We start from the raw sequence: 17379 nt of genomic DNA, 5'->3' as shown, positions 1-17379 counted from the left end.
ACCACTTCTTAGCGAAAGATATTGGTTTTGTAATCAACGATTTCAAAAACTAATAAAATAAAGCAGGTAAAATTTTATACTGCTTTTTTTGTGTCTTCATATGAAATCGTAGAATACAACAATTAAACCTTGATTAATATGTGAAATTCGCATCTTTTTGGAAGCAGAATCGACTGTGGATTCTCTTTAACCTTATTTGGGACTTTCCCTTCTTTTGTGGTGAAGATGGCAAGAAATGCTCTCTTTTTTCTATTGCTGGTATACGTTGGTTCGTTTTTATAAATTTATCACCAATGGAGAGTATAGTTTTCTTGGTGCTGCTTAAAAGGGTTACACAGCGCCTTTGCGTGTAAAAATAATTCGCCACACCAGCAGGCAGTTTACCATCCATCGTCCACAGAGATGTCGCAGGTCACCGTAGCTGACCGACTCAACTTCCCTAGTTATGGGATTTTAGTTCATGGAGGCAAAATTTTCTGACCAAATACTCAGTTTCCCCACACTTGCGTTTAGTTGGATATTCCGATTTTAACGTCATGCAGAGCTCGTTCGTCTTTTCTAGTTAACCAAGTGGGCTTTCTTCTTCTGCGGTCTGGAAGTTTAGTTGCCCAATGAGGCATGATCTTTCTCTCTTGCTGCCTTCCACAACGTAGCTAATAATTCCCTTAATGCAGGACCGGGAAAAGCCACTCCCTACACTTATACCTTTCCTTCAGCGAATCGTACAAGCGTCGAACTAGTGCAAAGCTATGGCATTAAGAGGCAGTTGTACTTATATAACTCCAATTCTGTCCCGTCGCAGTGCTTTCAACTGATACTATTAAATGGCAACAACTCACCTTTACAGACATTTAGAATACGTTCTTAACTGGTGCAGCCGTAGGTGGTTCTGAGATATATGTACATACAGCTCAGATCTGAGCACTGTTGCCAACTATCCCGCTGCGCATTCGACTTTCACAAGTTTGGAAGTAGTAATTAAAGCTGTAGTTCGTATATAAGTTTGAAAAAAAAAATTACACAATACAGATAATACATTTTTCTTTTTAGCCTAAAAAAAATGCCGCTTCGGGCGCAATTTTCTGACACTTTTTGTTAAGAGTGGCCATTTACAGAAATAAAGATGAAAACAAATAAAACTATTTTAATTTTTGCTTTAGCACTTGACTGCTAAAACACGCCCAAAGAGCTGTATCGAAAGACACACTTGGTTCTCAGGAATCTTAATCCGGAGTGCGAAAATTAATTTTATAACCCTTTAATTTAAAAAATACAGTTTACATATATACGGCGCACGTTTCCATAGGTTTGCATGAGCTTAAATTTTGGATAGCGCACGTACGCCTGTTAGTTGAAAACATTGATTGAGAAAACTAAAATTTAGCAAATGTTTGTGCTAATTACGTTTTAGTTTTTAGTAATATTAATAAATAGTTGGTTGTTTATTAATAAATAAAATAAATAAATGCAAGGCGCGATAACCTCCGAAGAGATCTAAGAGGGGCGACCCCGCTTAGAAAAATTGTATTCTAATTGAAAACCCTTATTTCTAAAATTTTGATGTTGATTTGCCCGTGGTTCGAACCCAGGGCATACGGTGTGGTAGGCGGAGCACGCTACTATCACACCACGGTGGCCGTTGTTTATTAATAATGATACCAAAACACGTCTTTCCATACCCCTTTTGGCAGTAAGAATTATATGTATAAAAAAATTTTTTTTGGATATTATGTTTTCTTTTTTTTATACTTAAAAAAATTGAACAGCAGCAACCCTTGGGATGTTTATCGTCAGATAGAAATAAATCTATCGTCGCAGAATGCCGTCGAGTAAATTTCGCTCTTCACTTTCATTGTGTTCATATAACTACGGGGATTCTATTTTTGACTAGGCGAAGTTCGTCGCGTTTATTTCGCGGCAGCAGGGCATTGTGTTTCAAGCTTGACGCCGAGATGCTCTTTCAATTTGCGTCGTGCCCCTTTTTTAATTTTTTCTACGACTCCCAGCGGCATCTGCGACGCAGATGTGTCTTCACTGAGAAATTTTCATGGCAGAAATACACTCGGAGCGTTTGCCAAATCACTGCTTAGGGGGGACCCTGCTTAGAAAAACTTGTTTCTAATTGAAAAAACTTGGTTGTAAACTTTTGATCTTGCTTTGCCCGGGAATCAAACTCAGGATCTTCGATGAGGTAAGCGGAGCACGATACCACGATACCACTGCATAAATAAATAAATGTAAGGCGCGATAACCTTCGAAGAGATTTTAGGCCGATCTTCTCTTCCAATTTGCGTCATGGCTCATATGAATGAAATTTTGTACATATATAGTGTATCACATTCTAAAACTTTCTGTTTAGGTGTTGCCACTGAGGATGTTTTCAAAGTATTCTATCTATTAGGAATTTAAAAAAAATTACATGCGATATGCAAATACACTCAGAAAAAAACTTCTCCCGATTGAAGAAATATGGGAATGAAATGGCACTTAAGAAATTCTTCCTCATTCGCATGGCCTAAATTTCTTCAAAATGAGGAAAGATTCCTCAAAATGAGGTAAAATTTCTCGTTCTGAAGAAATTTTGGCCATGCGAATGAGGAAGAATTTCTTAAGTGCCATTTCATTCCCAATTTTCTTCAATCGGGAGAAGTTTTTTTCTGAGTGTATGGGTATCAAACGAACGGCATTTCACTCCGCATTCTAAAAGAGATATTTTTAAGTATGGTTGCCACTAAGGGCCCCCTCACATAATTATATATGTATGTGTATTACTCTGTATATCAATTGCTATCTCGGAAACGGATCAACCGATTTGGGTTAAACTTGGTACATTGGTGTGTTAGATTCTAAGACTTCTCAACTAGGTATTGTCATTGAGGATTGCAGCTTGACCCATTTGAGTAAAACTTCCTAGATATGTTTGAAATTCAGATACGAAAAGTAATTGACAAAGGTTTGTATTAATTATGAACTATTCAAAAATGAATAATGCGATTATGCACTAGGTCATTAAGGCAATGGGTAGGTGAAATAATACTATGTTCTATATACACATAATTTATTGAAGATTTTTACATTAAATTTAAAATCCCAAGAATCTAGGTTGTAATTACCCGTTTCAAGCTCGGGAGCCCAGATACTATTTATTTAAGTACAATAAATAAAAAAGATATATATGAGGAAGGTCCATTTCCGAACTTCGAAAGCCAATATTTATATTTTGGAGACAAATTAGAAAAAGAAAGAATTTGCTTTTTGCTTATGGTAATCAACTTTGTTATGTGTACTACCGACGGAGTAATATTATTCAACTCCCTATATTTAAACATAGAATGAGAGTGTACACAACGTAGAACAACAAGAAAAGCTACGCAAGCTATCATGCAATGTTGACTCCTCTTGTTATGGTTGTATTAACGAGGATGAGTAGCAGATATTTTACTTGTCAAAACTCCCAACCTAAAGATTATAAGTCTCACTCAAACACATTTGATAGCTCGGACTCCCTTTTTTCTATAAAAAAGACTATTCTAACCTCTCTTAATAATTTATGTATAATACGTTTGTTTTTGTTCTCTTTACGTATTATGCTAAGCTGATAATATCTCTTCTGTAGCTGAGCAGTCTCAGATCTCGACGCTTGACAAACCGCTGCCCATCAAAGACTCGGTAAAAAAAAAGATCGCGTTTAAAATCCAGTGTTTACTACGGGAATGTGAAAACAGTTTCAACTCGCTTCCCAGCCGGTTCAATGTATCGAAGCAACTCGGGATTTTTCCCAACCAAGGGTTGTCATTTCAGTGTAACCCCGTTTAATTTGTTGCGTCCCTAGCAATTTTTATCCTCAGAGATGATCTTTCCAGCGGTACTGCTCCATACTCTCCTGCTTCGGCGAAGTGTTGCACTTAACGCTTGCCCAAAGAAATGGTTTTGACGCGTTTGCCGAAAACAAATATTTTTGGACATTCACACACATGCCAGTCATATAAAAAGGTTGGTTGCATCGGACGGGGTGCTCTGGGCTAGATCACAACATTCGTCGACCCCGTCACTCCTTCAAAACTTTTACGGCACCTTGCTGTTCCCGTCACATGTCGCCTTTATTAGTCTGCCCCTTAGCGCCCGCACTACCTCTAGCAGCATCGCTGCTCAGCAAGCCACACCAAGTACCCGCTGCTGCTTGGTAGTTTCTGCCTTGGACGATGCCAGTCCTTCTTTCCCATTGAACTTCAGAATACTGCAGTTAAACTGCAATGGGTTAACTGGGGAGATCACGAAGATGGTCGTCTTCATTAAGCGGCACAATATACGCACTGCAGAATCTGCTTTGCCCACCGGATCTGGCTACAAAGTCCATAAAAAAGATCGTGCCTTAGGAAGTGGAGGCGGAATAGCACGTATCACCCATCACTCTTGCAGTATAATCTATTTGATCCGGACATTGGACTCAGGGACAGTGTCCTGGAACGTGAAGGATAAGAATTTAGCGATAATCCACATCTGAATCCCTGATGCCACAGTCGGTATTGCTCTGATATCCCTGCTCTCCTCACTGGTGAAAATCGCATTATTCTTGGGGATTTTAATGTCCACCATGATTTGTGACATTCTGATTTACAAGCAGACAGTAGAAAATAGATGATGGCGGATCAAATAGAGGGCATTGCATTCGAGGACGCGCCAGCACGTATGGTAGGAAATTGCCATAGGTCACCAGACATCTCCATCGTATGCGCAGGGCCCCGGCACCCGACCCAAACTTCGCTCGCTTGGGCGATCAGCCGAATTCATCACATCTGAGAAACTCGTTTTCATCAGCTCTCCCAATACCGGCTGATGTCCGTCAAAGTGAACGTGCTTTCCCCAAGGTTATTGAATCCGCGCGGGCTCGTTTTATTCCCATTGAAAGCATTCCGGAAATCCGGTCATACGTTCCAACGGAATCCGCAGCTTTAGCGAGAGAGCGTGACTGTTTAAAACAGCGAGACCCCGGCAACCCCCAGTTCAGGGATATACACCTGCTCATGTGACGGCTTTTACACAAACACAAGCGGCAGAAGTGGGAGGAACATCTAAAGACCTGCATCCTCTCTATCGGCATAGGTAAGGTATGGTCAACTGTTCATCTCAAACTCCTAAGCACAGTGACAAAGTATCTATTGCCTTAGGCGCTTAAGTGCTATTGGATGTGAAGCAATGCCCAAGTGCTTTCTGCGACAATACGCAATGCATTCCTCGGTCGATACATCCATACCGCAGGCCTACAGACGCGCACACAAGTGTAAACACAGCGCGTCTCCTACCACCATCATCTTCACAGAGGTTAAAGACGTCATCGAACATGCTAAACCATCTAAAGCAGTAGGCCCGGATGCGATTGCCATGCCGATGCTACAACCTCTGCGTCCACTTTCGTCATCCCTTCACTGTAAGACTTGGAATAGTCTGCCCTTTCTCCCGGTCTACAAAAGTTAGCTACAAATTATCTGTGTGGATGGAAGACATCGGCGCAGTTCAGGAACGTTACATAAAAATCCATAAGAATTAAACAAGGGGTTCCGCAGTGTGATGTTCCTATGTGACCTTTGTTTAACTTTTAGATATCAAAGCTCCCTTCCCTACCAAAAGCAGTTACCGCTATGTCCTACGCCGATGACTGCACGATGTTGTCAACAGTTCTTGGCGTTGCTTTGCTATCAAATTAACGACTAACGCTCTAGTCTTTCCAGTTTTTTTTACCTCACCAAATTTGGCACTGCCACCTACTAAATCCTCGGCGACCTTATTTACAACATGGACATAGCAAGTATATTGGACATCCACGTCCATGGCATAACGCTATCGACTGTCCTACACCCAAAAATACTGGGTGTGATGTTCGATCAGGACCTGCATTTCGGCGAGTATGCTTATATCCCCAGAACAACATCTACACAGTGTGGTCGGAATACCCCCCATGAAGGAAAGAGATTATATGCTGAACAAATAGTTTTTTCGGAGTACCCAGAAACCAGTGCATCCTGATTGCAGAGCCCTTGCTTCCCTGGATCTCAAGAATTCATCTTCGTAAACAGTATGAAGAAATTCGATAGTCAGCCGTACAAAAAATAGCAAAAAAAAAGTCGTAATATTGCTCTGCCAACAGTGAACTCTGTTCTCAAAGACAAATGCCTTAAAGTTGAAGTTGAGGAAAGCAACCTCCCCAGGGAGACGCGCGTCACTCTATTTCATACTATAAAAGGTTAAACTCTTACTTATCCAGAATCAACCCGGGTATACTAAATGTACATATATCATGGAAATTTTGCTTGTTACTAATATAGCTTATATCAAAAGAAAATTATAGTTTTCATACTCAAAAGAGTTTGCCAGTATTGAACATCCGTAACATCGGAAGCGCCCATATTTAGAAAACTCCTTGGCAAATAGTTTACCGAACGGCCGTCATCAAATCAAATTGCATATTCCTCTCAAGTTGGCCTGATATGATTAAAAGAGGGTTTAAGAAATTCTTCTCCGTCGGGAAACACTAAAACGGACAAAATCGTTTTAATAATATGTTTCTTCCCTAGGTCAATGCGATGCATAAACTGAAAAGATGTACAACCGTTATCTCCAAGGATTTGCAGAAAAAAGTTGTCGATTTTATAGAGAAGGTTTTAAAAATTGGGACGAGTAATATAAAAAGTTCTTTTAAAAGGCTTTTGAGTGCTGGATTCGTTTTGATTGCTTTAAGTGCCAGTGAATTGCATTTAAAAATTTTGACTTTTATGAAAACAGCTCTTCACAGCTTTTATATCTCCGTGATGGGGCTTTGGATCTTTTTGCGCGTGTGTTGCAGACAACAAAATGATTTAGAAGTAAATAAAATAGCGCATTCAATAATCGCTTATATTAAAATACCTGATATAATTAGGGCTAGTATGTTTGAAAATGATATAACCCAATTTACTTTTAATACATCAGTTGATATCCAACATTATTTACATATAGAAAACATAACTAAATGCACAATTTGTATAAAACCATATTTTACACAGCGAAAACGGCTACGAGAGGAAATTGAAGATGAAGAAAATGATATTGAAGATTTAATACAAAATGCCTGCAGATTACTGAAAAAGATTCATCAACATGCAAAATATCTTAAACAAAGTGATGTCGACAAACTAAATAATATTTGTGGCAATATCAAAACCATCACTGAGTCATAACAAAAAACTATTCGATTAAGATTTTGTTTGTAATTAGACGTAGGTATGTATAAATTTGTATCTATAAATACAAATTATTTGTTATGTTATGATTAGTTGTATTAAATAGTCTTGTTCCTTTTGTGATCATTACCATCATATTGAACTAAGAGTCCTGCAAAAAAGAAGATTCATGTTATAGTTAAGAATTTATTCAGACTTTCACGAAACTCGAAACGTACCGGCAAAACTAGCGGACACAAACAATACTTCCAACTACAAATGCGCGCATTGCCACCGATGTTATGATATACGTTTTATTTGGCGCCATTGCAGTAAGTAACCCAATAAATATTCCAAGTGAGGAGGGATTTGCGAACCCACATATAGCAAATGTTGTTATCGTAATGCTGTTAGTCTGTGAGTAAAAGGTTTTTATTTTTAAACATATCATTAGAATAAACATAACCGGAATTCACATAATACGGAAATATATGGTAGAAACTATCGAGTATAGGCGAACGTATTAACAAGCCAATGCTGTATACATCTATTAGTTTTAACATTTTACAAATGGAACACAAACCGAACCGTACATTTCATTACTTCCTCTTGGGGAGGTCTTCCAATCCATTTTTCAGTAACTTTCCGGGGCTATACAGTCTTGAAACTTGGGGCACACATAAGAATCCGATGACAATTTAACATGAGAGGAAAAATGTTACTAGGTGGCCCAGGGATAGTGAAACGTCAAAAAATCGTCCATACTTGGATTTTTTGCTTTCGAGTTTTAAGGAACTTTCGGATAACCTAGATACCTGAAATTTGAAAGACGCTGTGGGCTTTATTAGGTTGTAATAGGGTCCTAGATATTAAGAAATTTTATTTACAAAATGTAGAATCTTGCGACCGCTATTTGAGGAACTTCCCGTAGATCTAGATCTTTTGCGATTCATTTTTGAGTAACTTCCCGTAGAGCTAGAGTCTTGAAACTTGGAACACATATCGGAACCTGATGACAATTTAACATGAGGGAAACAACTTTGCTAAGGGGTCCAGGGATCGTGAAAATTCTAAAAAAATGTCCGAGCTTGGAAATATTTCTCAAGTTTAAGGAACTTCCCTATAACTCAGAGATCTGAAACTAACTCAGAGACCTGAAATTTGAAAGACGCTGTGGGCTTTGTTAGGTTGTAATAGGGATCTATATATTTAGAAAGTTTACTTACAAAATTTGGAATCTTGGGAACTCTATTTGAGTTACTTCCCGTAGAGCTAGATATTTGGAATTTAGAACATGCTTCAGAACCACATGAAAATGCAACATGAGAGACAAAATTCGGCCGCACTTGGAAATTTTTCTTTCAAGCTTTCATGAACTTCCCGATAACCATAAGACCTGAACGAAGCTTTGGGCTCTATTAGGTTGTAATATTTAGTATAAAAGAGTTTTCATATGGCACAGGAATCGAGATATTTACAAAGGCCATTTACAACATGTGGAATTGTGCGACCGATATTTGAGTAACTTCTCGTAGAGCTAGATTCTTGAAACTAAGAACATAATTCAGAGCCCCATAACATAAGGGGGATTGTGGAAATTCAAAAAACAATCCGAGCTTGAAACCATTGCTTTCGAGTTTTAAGGAGCTGGGATAGACACCTTATACTTTGAATGAAACTTTGGGCTCTATTAGTTTAAAATATTTGGGACAAAAGAATTTTCTAGATGGGATAAGGATCGAGATATTCAAAAATATTTAGAAGGTCCTTTTACAACACGTGGAATTTTTCGGACGCTATTTGAGTAACTTCCCGTAGAGCTAGAGATTCTTGAAACTAAGAACATCCTTCAACTCCATGATGCATAATCACGTAAAAAATATTTTCGCTAGGGGGTCCAGTGATCGTGAACATTATAAAAAATTTTCCGAAATTGGATATTCTGCTTTCGAACGTTAACCCATAGACCTGAAAAATCAACGAAGCTTTTGGGCTCTATTAGATTGTAATATTTTAGATAAAAGAGTTTTTTAGATTGGACCAGGATCGAGATATTTAGAATTCTGGAATCTTGTTGGCCTTTGTATACAACAATTTGTGTCTAACAGTTTATGTAATGGCTTCCGTAGAAGGATAAAAAGTTTACCCTCTTCTGACCGTTGAAAATATACCTTTACCGTTTCAGATCTTCTGTGTTTATTTACCTCACCTGGTGATTTCACCATGTATAGGAGTATTACATTCAATTATATTAGAAATAATAGCAGTAGCCTGTGAAAATTTTAGTCATGGTTTTTTTACACTTAAATAGCCTATACACTTAAATTTGTCTATATCGGAACATAGGCCCCAATACTACCACTCTATATTTAAAAAGTTTACTTTTACTGCGAGAACTGTCCATTGTGGACAGGACCCACTAAGAAATAGGGAATCCTTATAACGACCCTCGGACTCAGAGGTCTGGTATACGGATGAATCGAAATTCGATGGCGGAAGAACGAGAGCTGGCATCTATGGGCCAAACTTTAAAAAATTGATACTAATGGGATGCTACCCCACCATATTTCATGCAGAAATTCATGCAATAGAGGTCTGTGGTAGAGAATGTCTGCGGAGAGGCTCTACATCGAAGAGCATCTACATTATGTCGGACAGCCAGGCGGCACTGCGTGCCTTGCAATCCTACATAGTTACATCTAAGCTGGTGGATGAATGCACTGAAATCCTTAATGCCCTGGGAGCCAAAAACAAGGTTTTATTGGGATGGGTTCCCGGACATCAGGGACATGAAGGTAATGAACATGCAGATTACCTAGCAAAGCAGGGTGCTACATCAGCATTCCATGGTCCAGAGCCCTTTTGTGGACTCACAAAAGCACACACCAGGGAAACTATAAGTAACTGGGAAACTAAACAATTCAGACGTCACTGGATTGATTGCCAAGGGCAAAGGCAGGCCAAACTGTTTATACTTCCGGCAACGAAAGTATCAGCCAAACTCATTAACCTAAGCAGGGGGGGGGGCCTAAGAACTCTTACACGGACACTGCGGTCTACGATATCACCTAACTAAATTAAATCTATCTGATACCCAAATTTGTCGTTTCTGTGAGCTGGATGATGAAACGCCGGTTCACATTCTCTGCGAATGCGTCGCTCTAGCTAGGCAGAGACTATTTCATCTAGGTGGTGGGACTCTTAATCCCTATGTGATATGGAGTAAAAAGTAGAGGAGATAGAGTAAAATGAAGAGGTACTTAGATACATCAAGAGCCTCCAGATACAAAATTAGGCTGAAAGGTCTTGCACAATAGATCTGCACAAAGGTCGCAGTGCTTCCAGACCAATTAATAATAATAATAATATTGCGAGAACTCATCGGCAACTACTTACAAATCTATTTGCTTGGATTTTCTGCCAAAAAATGGAAACCAAATCCTGAAAAAAGAGGGCGAAAGGAAGCTTTTTCGAGGACAGTGTTAAGAAAAGTTGTGGCTTAAAAAAAAAAAATTATAATAAAAATAAATATAAAATAATAATAAAACATAGAGGTGGCAAAATCAATGTGTGGAGATCTTCTCTTACTATGGCACAGGTCCGCTGTATTGGATAAAAGGGAATATGGATGCCAAGTTGTACGTAGAAATAATGGAGTCGGCTATGCTCCCACAAGCAGAATAGAAGACGCCGCTGAAATGGGTTTATTAACAAGACAACGATCCTAAGCATACCACATCAAGTTGCCAAAAACTTGGTTTGCTTCAAATGGCGTTAAGTGGTGGACTGGCAGGCTCAGTCTCATGACCTTAACCCCATTGGGAATCTATGGGCAGAGGTCAAGGAAGCAGTAGAGAAAGAGAATTCTTCGAACACAAAACCATTTTTCTCCTTCCTACAAATGGGATTTTTCCGAACTATGGTTGCCGTACAAACTTAGGTTATTTTAACACCTTAAGTTTGACTGCATTGTTGAGTTTGGCTGTTATTCCTTTTGGACATTTAGTAATCTGCCGCCTTCAAAAATTTTGTTAACTTCAGTCTATCTACATCTTAATATATAAAAAAACTTGTCACAGGTTTGAGGCCAATGGACTCCTAAACTACCGAACCGATTTTGAAATATCGGATAGGTTATATCTCAGTTTATAGTCGCAATATTATTTTATTGCAATTTTTTTTATTTGTTTATACGTAATATTAAAATGTTACGTATACGCAGTGGCACTCATATTTTCAGGTGGTGCGTATATACTTCCGTGTAATTGCTTGGTGTTTAATTAAACAACCTGCTTATCAATAAAAAATATTATAGCGAATGATATCAAGTATAGCACATCACCAGGCCCGCCGAGAGGGGGGGGGGGGATAGGAGGGGGTTTCTGAGGGTGCCCGCTATTTATTTATTTATTTATTTAGTTAGTCTATGAACAAAAGGTTCTTACAGACTAATAACAATTAACAATGAAAAATAAAAACTAAGACTAAAAACCTAGAATATAGTATTTAGAATCTTAGAAAAAACACTTTTCGAAAATGAAAAATCAAATTGGATAGAACTCGAGATTAAATTAAATTCAATCAGGGCTCACACAAGAGGAGCATTACGCGAATAATCAGTTCTACAGTTAACGCCATAAAAAGGTAGAAAGCCACGAAGATTACGCTTAGGTATGTTAAAATTAATTTTCTCCAAAAGAAAAGAGCAGTCAATGTCGCCACTGATAATATTATGAACAAAAGAAAGCGAGAGAACCGTTCGTCTGGCTTCCAAAGTTTTTAAATTTATCAAAATCAGGCGAGATCCATAAGATGGAATTGGTTCATCAAAATTCTAAGAGTGTAAAGCATATTTGAGAACAACTTTTTGGACCCGTTCAATCCTGTTAACATAGTTTTTATGACTTGGCCTCCATATAAAAGAAGCGTATTCCAATTTAGAACGAACAAACGCCGTGTACAACAACTTGAGAGTATAAGGCTCACAAAAATTTAAACTATTGCGCCTAACAAATCCAAATACCGAATAAGCTTTCGAAATAATGTGACTAATATGTCTATTGAAAGAGAAGTTACTAGAAAAAATTACACCAAGATCTTTAATTTCATCCAAACTTAATAATAGTGAATGGCAAATGTGATAAGATGTCAGCAAGATATTACGAGTTTTCGCATAAGTGACTTTAAAACACGTTTTGATATTTAAAGAAAGCCGAGAATTAAAGCACCATACTTCTAAGCTATCAATGTCTTTCTGAAGCTTAACAGCATCATCCGGTTTTGCAATTTTCGAAAATACCTTCAAATCATCGGCATAGAGTAAGAACTCAGCAAAATTGAAGCAGCTGCTTATATCATTAATAAACAAAACAAACAGTAATGGTCCTAGTATACTTCCTTGAGGAACCACAGAACAGGCGAAGAATGGTTCAGCAGAAGATCCGTCAACTGTTACCACGCAATTTCTCTTACATAAATAAGACTGGATCCATTTCAAAAAACCGAATGAAATCCTAAACGAGAAAGCTTATAGATCAATAAGGAATGTGAAACTTTATCGAAAGCTTTTGAGAAATCAGTGTAAACGCAGTCCACTTGAAGTCCCGAAGAGAAAGATGCAATACAATACTCATTGAATACTGCAAGATTCGAAACCGTAGATCGGTTTGAGACAAAGCCATGCTGGTTTGGCGAAATCAGACCCTTACATACAAAGTACATTTTATCCTCAACGATAGTTTCAAAAAGCTTCGAAACCGTAGAAAGCTTTGAAATGGGTCTATAATTACAGACATCGTTCTTACAGCCTCCTTTAAGAATAGGACTAATAGAAGTAAATTTCCAATCATCGACGAAAACTCCAGTTGACAATGACAAATTGAAAATTAGTTTTAAAGGCACAACTAAAGCAGGACAATTCTTGAATAGTGGAACTGAAAGTCCATCAGAGTCCGTTTTCGCAGATGTTTTAAGTTTATTAATGCCAGTAATAACATCTTTAGAGAGGCTAAGAGAACCAAAACTGAAAGTAGATTTGCAGTATAGTTCAAGCTAGGCGGAAGATTGTCATCGTCAACAACAAAATTTGAACTGAAAAAATCTGCAAACAAATTGTCCACCTTAAATGGGGTGCTATCAAACTGCTTATCGTAAAATACAGCCGAAGGTATAGAAGAGTTCGACTTTTTAGACTTAATGAACTGCCAGAAGGCTTTTGGATTTCATTTAATATTCTCCTCCATTCCAAAAATTTATCTAAACAATTGAAATCTTTGGAGTATTGTTGATATTTGATAAAATAGGTTTGATTACCAGATGATTTAAAATTCTTGAAGAATTTATTTCTTAGGTTCTTTAACTTTTTCAAGTTAATGTTATACCACGGAAGTTTGTAAGGCCTTTTCTTTTCTTTACAGCCGGAATATTTTTTAAAACAAAGTCGGACATTAGAGTTTTAAAAGTATGATAGCAACTAGAAGCATCAGGGCAGGATGATATAATATCCCAGTCGTAATCCATTAAAGAAGCGTCGATTTTGTCATAATCGCAAGCTGCGAAATTAAAAGATACTTTTTCTTCAGGAACCCATGACGAGAATTCATAAAATTTAAAAGTAACGATCAAAGGCACATGGTGCTTATCGCAAGATGATATAGGAGAAAGGCATTCAGCTATATTGAATATCAAATTATCACTAATGAAAATTAGATCTAGTGTTTTATCCAACTTGTTTACAAAACTATTGACTTGAATCAAATTCAGACTTAAAAGACTATCAATGAAATAAGATTCATGACCAGAGTTAACGTTCAATGGTGTAAGACCTGATCTTGAAAAGCTACCAGACCAACTAACATTACTTAGGTTAAAGTCACCCAAGATAAATATTTGATTATCACTTAACTTATTTGCGACTATAGATGTAATATTGTCAGCATGTAGATGATAGAGAAAATCTCCACTATTTGGCGGAATATATGAAACCGCAAAAAATAATGATCCATGTGTTGATGTACTCTTTACAGAAACACACAGTTGATCAATTAGAGAATCATCATTCTCAAGTAATACTAAATAAGCTTGGTATTTACGTTGAACCGCGATGAGGACACCACCACCTCTTGCTAAACCCGTTTTTGTCATATCTCTATCCTTACGATAAACATGGCATCAAAAAAATTTGAATTAAGCCAGGTCTCAACAAAGAAAAATACATCATAATCAAGATGCGAGCTAACAGCGCGAACATTTACTGATTTCGTTCGCATACCGGATACATTTTGAAAATAAACATTCAATCCATTAAAATTCTTGGGATTTTGTTGTTTCTCCTCCTTTCGAAAAAAACGAAAAGGGCGTACCTTTACATTTGCGGGCCAAAGATCAGCCGGAAACAATTTATCAAAAAATGAAATAGAAACACCTAGCTTAAAATTAACTTTTCTAACGATATTAGATGGTGTATTTTGCTTAACTAATGCATAGCACAAAATATATTTCTTCTCAATAGCTGCATGTTTGACGATATATTCAATAATATTGTCGGCAGAGACAGAAGGCAAAAACTACGAAAGATGTAACCATTTCATACGGCCGGCCACCTCCAAATCAGTATTTGAATTCAAACCAACAATACTTAATTGCTTACGATTGGGTGGTAATCGTTTGCTTTTTGGCAATTTTTTATTCTTTATATTCATTACCTTCGTCCACTCACCGTTTACATACGAAGATTCATCAACAGTTGAGCGCGGCGGCGTTCGACCAGCAACAGTAGCAGATGATGTATGAGGATTTTCAGCATTAGCACGAACTGAAGGCGAAGAAATATCCAAAAGACCATTCGTATTAGCAACAATTTTTGTGGACTTATTAGAACCAACAATAGCAGCTGGCTTAGCAGAGCGAGAGGGCGGCAGCACAGCAGCAGTAGCAGTGGGAGAACGCAAAGGAATACCAGCATCAGTATCAATACTCATAGTGAGATTGTCCGAATTGTGACAATCACGCGAGGTGGTAACTGCTGAGAGCACATTAGCAGGCGCAGCCGAACCATTCTTTGCAAGAACAGTAGACGTTTTTGTTGTTGTTTGACCACCATTTACTGCACTTTCAATTAGCTTTGTGAGTTAAGGCTCCATTACTGATACTTAGCATAGACTTGACTTGGCTTGAGAACTGTCACTTACAGTTCTGTTAAATTAACATTGCATGTTACTGATTACTCAAAACTTAGCAACACTTAACTTGACTTAGAAGTCTGTTGAATTTTGATTTTCTATGTAAGTTCTAAGTGACGTTTTACATTTTGAGATGCCATTTGTTTGTTTCCATTTCATTTTGACATTTTGTCATACAAATTGACATTTATTGATTATGATGCCAGATTGTATGCGCTAAGTGGAGTATAATCAAGGCTAAGTTGCCAAGTTTACGCCAAGTCAAGTCAAGTCTATGCCAAGTATCAGTAATGGGGCCTTAAGACTTTTAGGTCATTAAACTCCTTAGTGAAACGCGTAATAGATGACACCAAATTTAGCGATTTATTTAGGCAATGATCGCAATTAAATACAATGTTTGAATTATTAACTAGCAAATCACAAATATCTTTGCTATCCACTTTTGCACAAATTTTATGAAATTTTTTTTTACAAACATAGCATGAGATTTCATAGCCAACACGAAGAGCTTTAGAGCATTTAGCACAAGTTAAATTATCCATAGCAAGAGCGAACAAAAAACACGTCCGTTCACTTCAACAGCCAATTTAGAAGTACTATGACATTTTTTTTTAATACAGGAGAGTCTTTAGTTGTTCCATGTGCAATTTTTTAGCCGAATTTCAAAAGCAACGAAAATCTGCATTTCGTTTTAATATTATAGTGAAGTGTGAAAAATATAAATCTATATATATAAAAAGAAAGGCTAAAATGTTAGTTGGTCGCCGGTGTTTGAAGAGATGCGTCGGTCGATTTCGTTCAAACTTTCAGACAAGTTGTGTAAACCTCACGCGGTGGTTACTACAGATACAGGATCTCGAGATATAGGCCAAAACGTGGGCCAGTGAATGCCTAGACAGTGTTTATACAATATGAATATCAAATGAAAGCTGCTGATGAGTGCTTTGGTACAGAGTAATATATTATCCAGAGACGGACTGGGACTGGGATTAGGACTAGGACTGGGACTGAGACTCGGAGTGGGACTGGGACTGAGACTTGGAGTGGGACTGGGACTGGGACTGGAACAAAATACATACCACCCTCTGGGACAGGCAATGAGGGATGCAGAAGAATGAGGAGGAATTGAGAGAAGAGAGAAGCAGATTGAGAAAGAGACAGAATGAGACGAAGATGGAGATAGATGAAGCGAAAAAGACGGAGGGAGGAGTGAATAAAAGGATTAGGAGGAGGAGTGAAGAGGGGGGAGGGCAGAGTCAGACGGAAAAAGCGTATTAAAATGTATGCAGTCTATATATATAAAAAAAATCAAATTCTGTGTGTGTGTGCTCGCTATGGAAACGTATTTCCCACACTTCAATCATCACCAAATTTTGGCTATAGGTTCCTTCGATCAAGACGAAGGTTTTTCATATTTCAGAATTAACATTTTTAAATTTAAATTTTGTTTTTAATTTCGGTTTTTTTTAACTTCGATTTTTTTTTCTCCGGAATTTTGAAAATATCTTTTTTTCCAAGCCAAATTGCAAACAATTTTTCAAAATTACAATAGAACTGATTTATACCACTTTACAAAAAAACCGTATGATATATGAACGAAATTGCGTTCTGTTTCCAACAGATGGCGTTACACTAACAAGATTTTGTCATGCCAATAAAAATAAGAATCTGCTATAAATGTGTAGAGTGTGTTTCAAGTATATCTTGTTTGACTTTTATTTATGTCACATCATTCAATAAATTTGCAATTAATTCGACACGGATCAAAGCACTCTCATTTCAGAAAACGGTATGCATATTTATTTGGAGTGAAATTTTGGCGACACGTGTCTACGAATCTTATTTCATCATTTTCGGTTATTTTATAGTGAATCACAATTGGCTATGCGAACGAGCAATCTTAGCTCCCATAAATGATCATGTTAACAAAATCAATGATTGCATTCAAAACCAAATTCCTGGTGAAGTGACGAAATATAAATCGATCGACACAGTTACAGATG

General features: G+C 37.6%; 2 protein-coding genes across 5 annotated transcripts in view; one reads left to right on the top strand and one right to left on the bottom strand.

Annotated features, from left to right (window-relative positions):
• LOC137244372 (uncharacterized) overlaps window positions 1-7358 on the top strand; it is a 445511-nt gene extending 438153 nt beyond the window's left edge. For all 3 annotated transcript variants that reach the window (XM_067773299.1, XM_067773300.1, XM_067773301.1), the window contains one exon: window positions 6573-7358. In XM_067773299.1, the coding sequence (XP_067629400.1) occupies window positions 6573-7214 (642 nt within the window). In that variant the 3' untranslated portion in view covers window positions 7215-7358. The remainder of the gene's footprint in view (window positions 1-6572) is intronic.
• The window catches only part of ana (anachronism), a 216915-nt gene that overhangs the window by 10062 nt on the left and 189474 nt on the right, over window positions 1-17379 (bottom strand). Inside the window, exon 6 of one of the 2 annotated variants that reach the window (XM_067773303.1) lies at window positions 7455-7611. The exons of the other annotated variant lie outside the window; for it this stretch is intronic. Coding sequence (XP_067629404.1) covers window positions 7593-7611 — 19 coding nt within the window. The 3' untranslated portion in view covers window positions 7455-7592. Of the gene's footprint in view, window positions 1-7454; window positions 7612-17379 lie in introns of those variants that run through there. 2 annotated transcript variants of the gene reach the window in all.

Source organism: Eurosta solidaginis, chromosome 3 (genome assembly GCF_040869045.1).
Source record: "Eurosta solidaginis isolate ZX-2024a chromosome 3, ASM4086904v1, whole genome shotgun sequence".
NCBI lineage: Eukaryota > Metazoa > Arthropoda > Insecta > Diptera > Tephritidae > Eurosta > Eurosta solidaginis.
The sequence above is the reverse complement of the archived record's forward strand: the minus strand, read 5'-3'. Positions and strand labels throughout refer to the sequence as shown.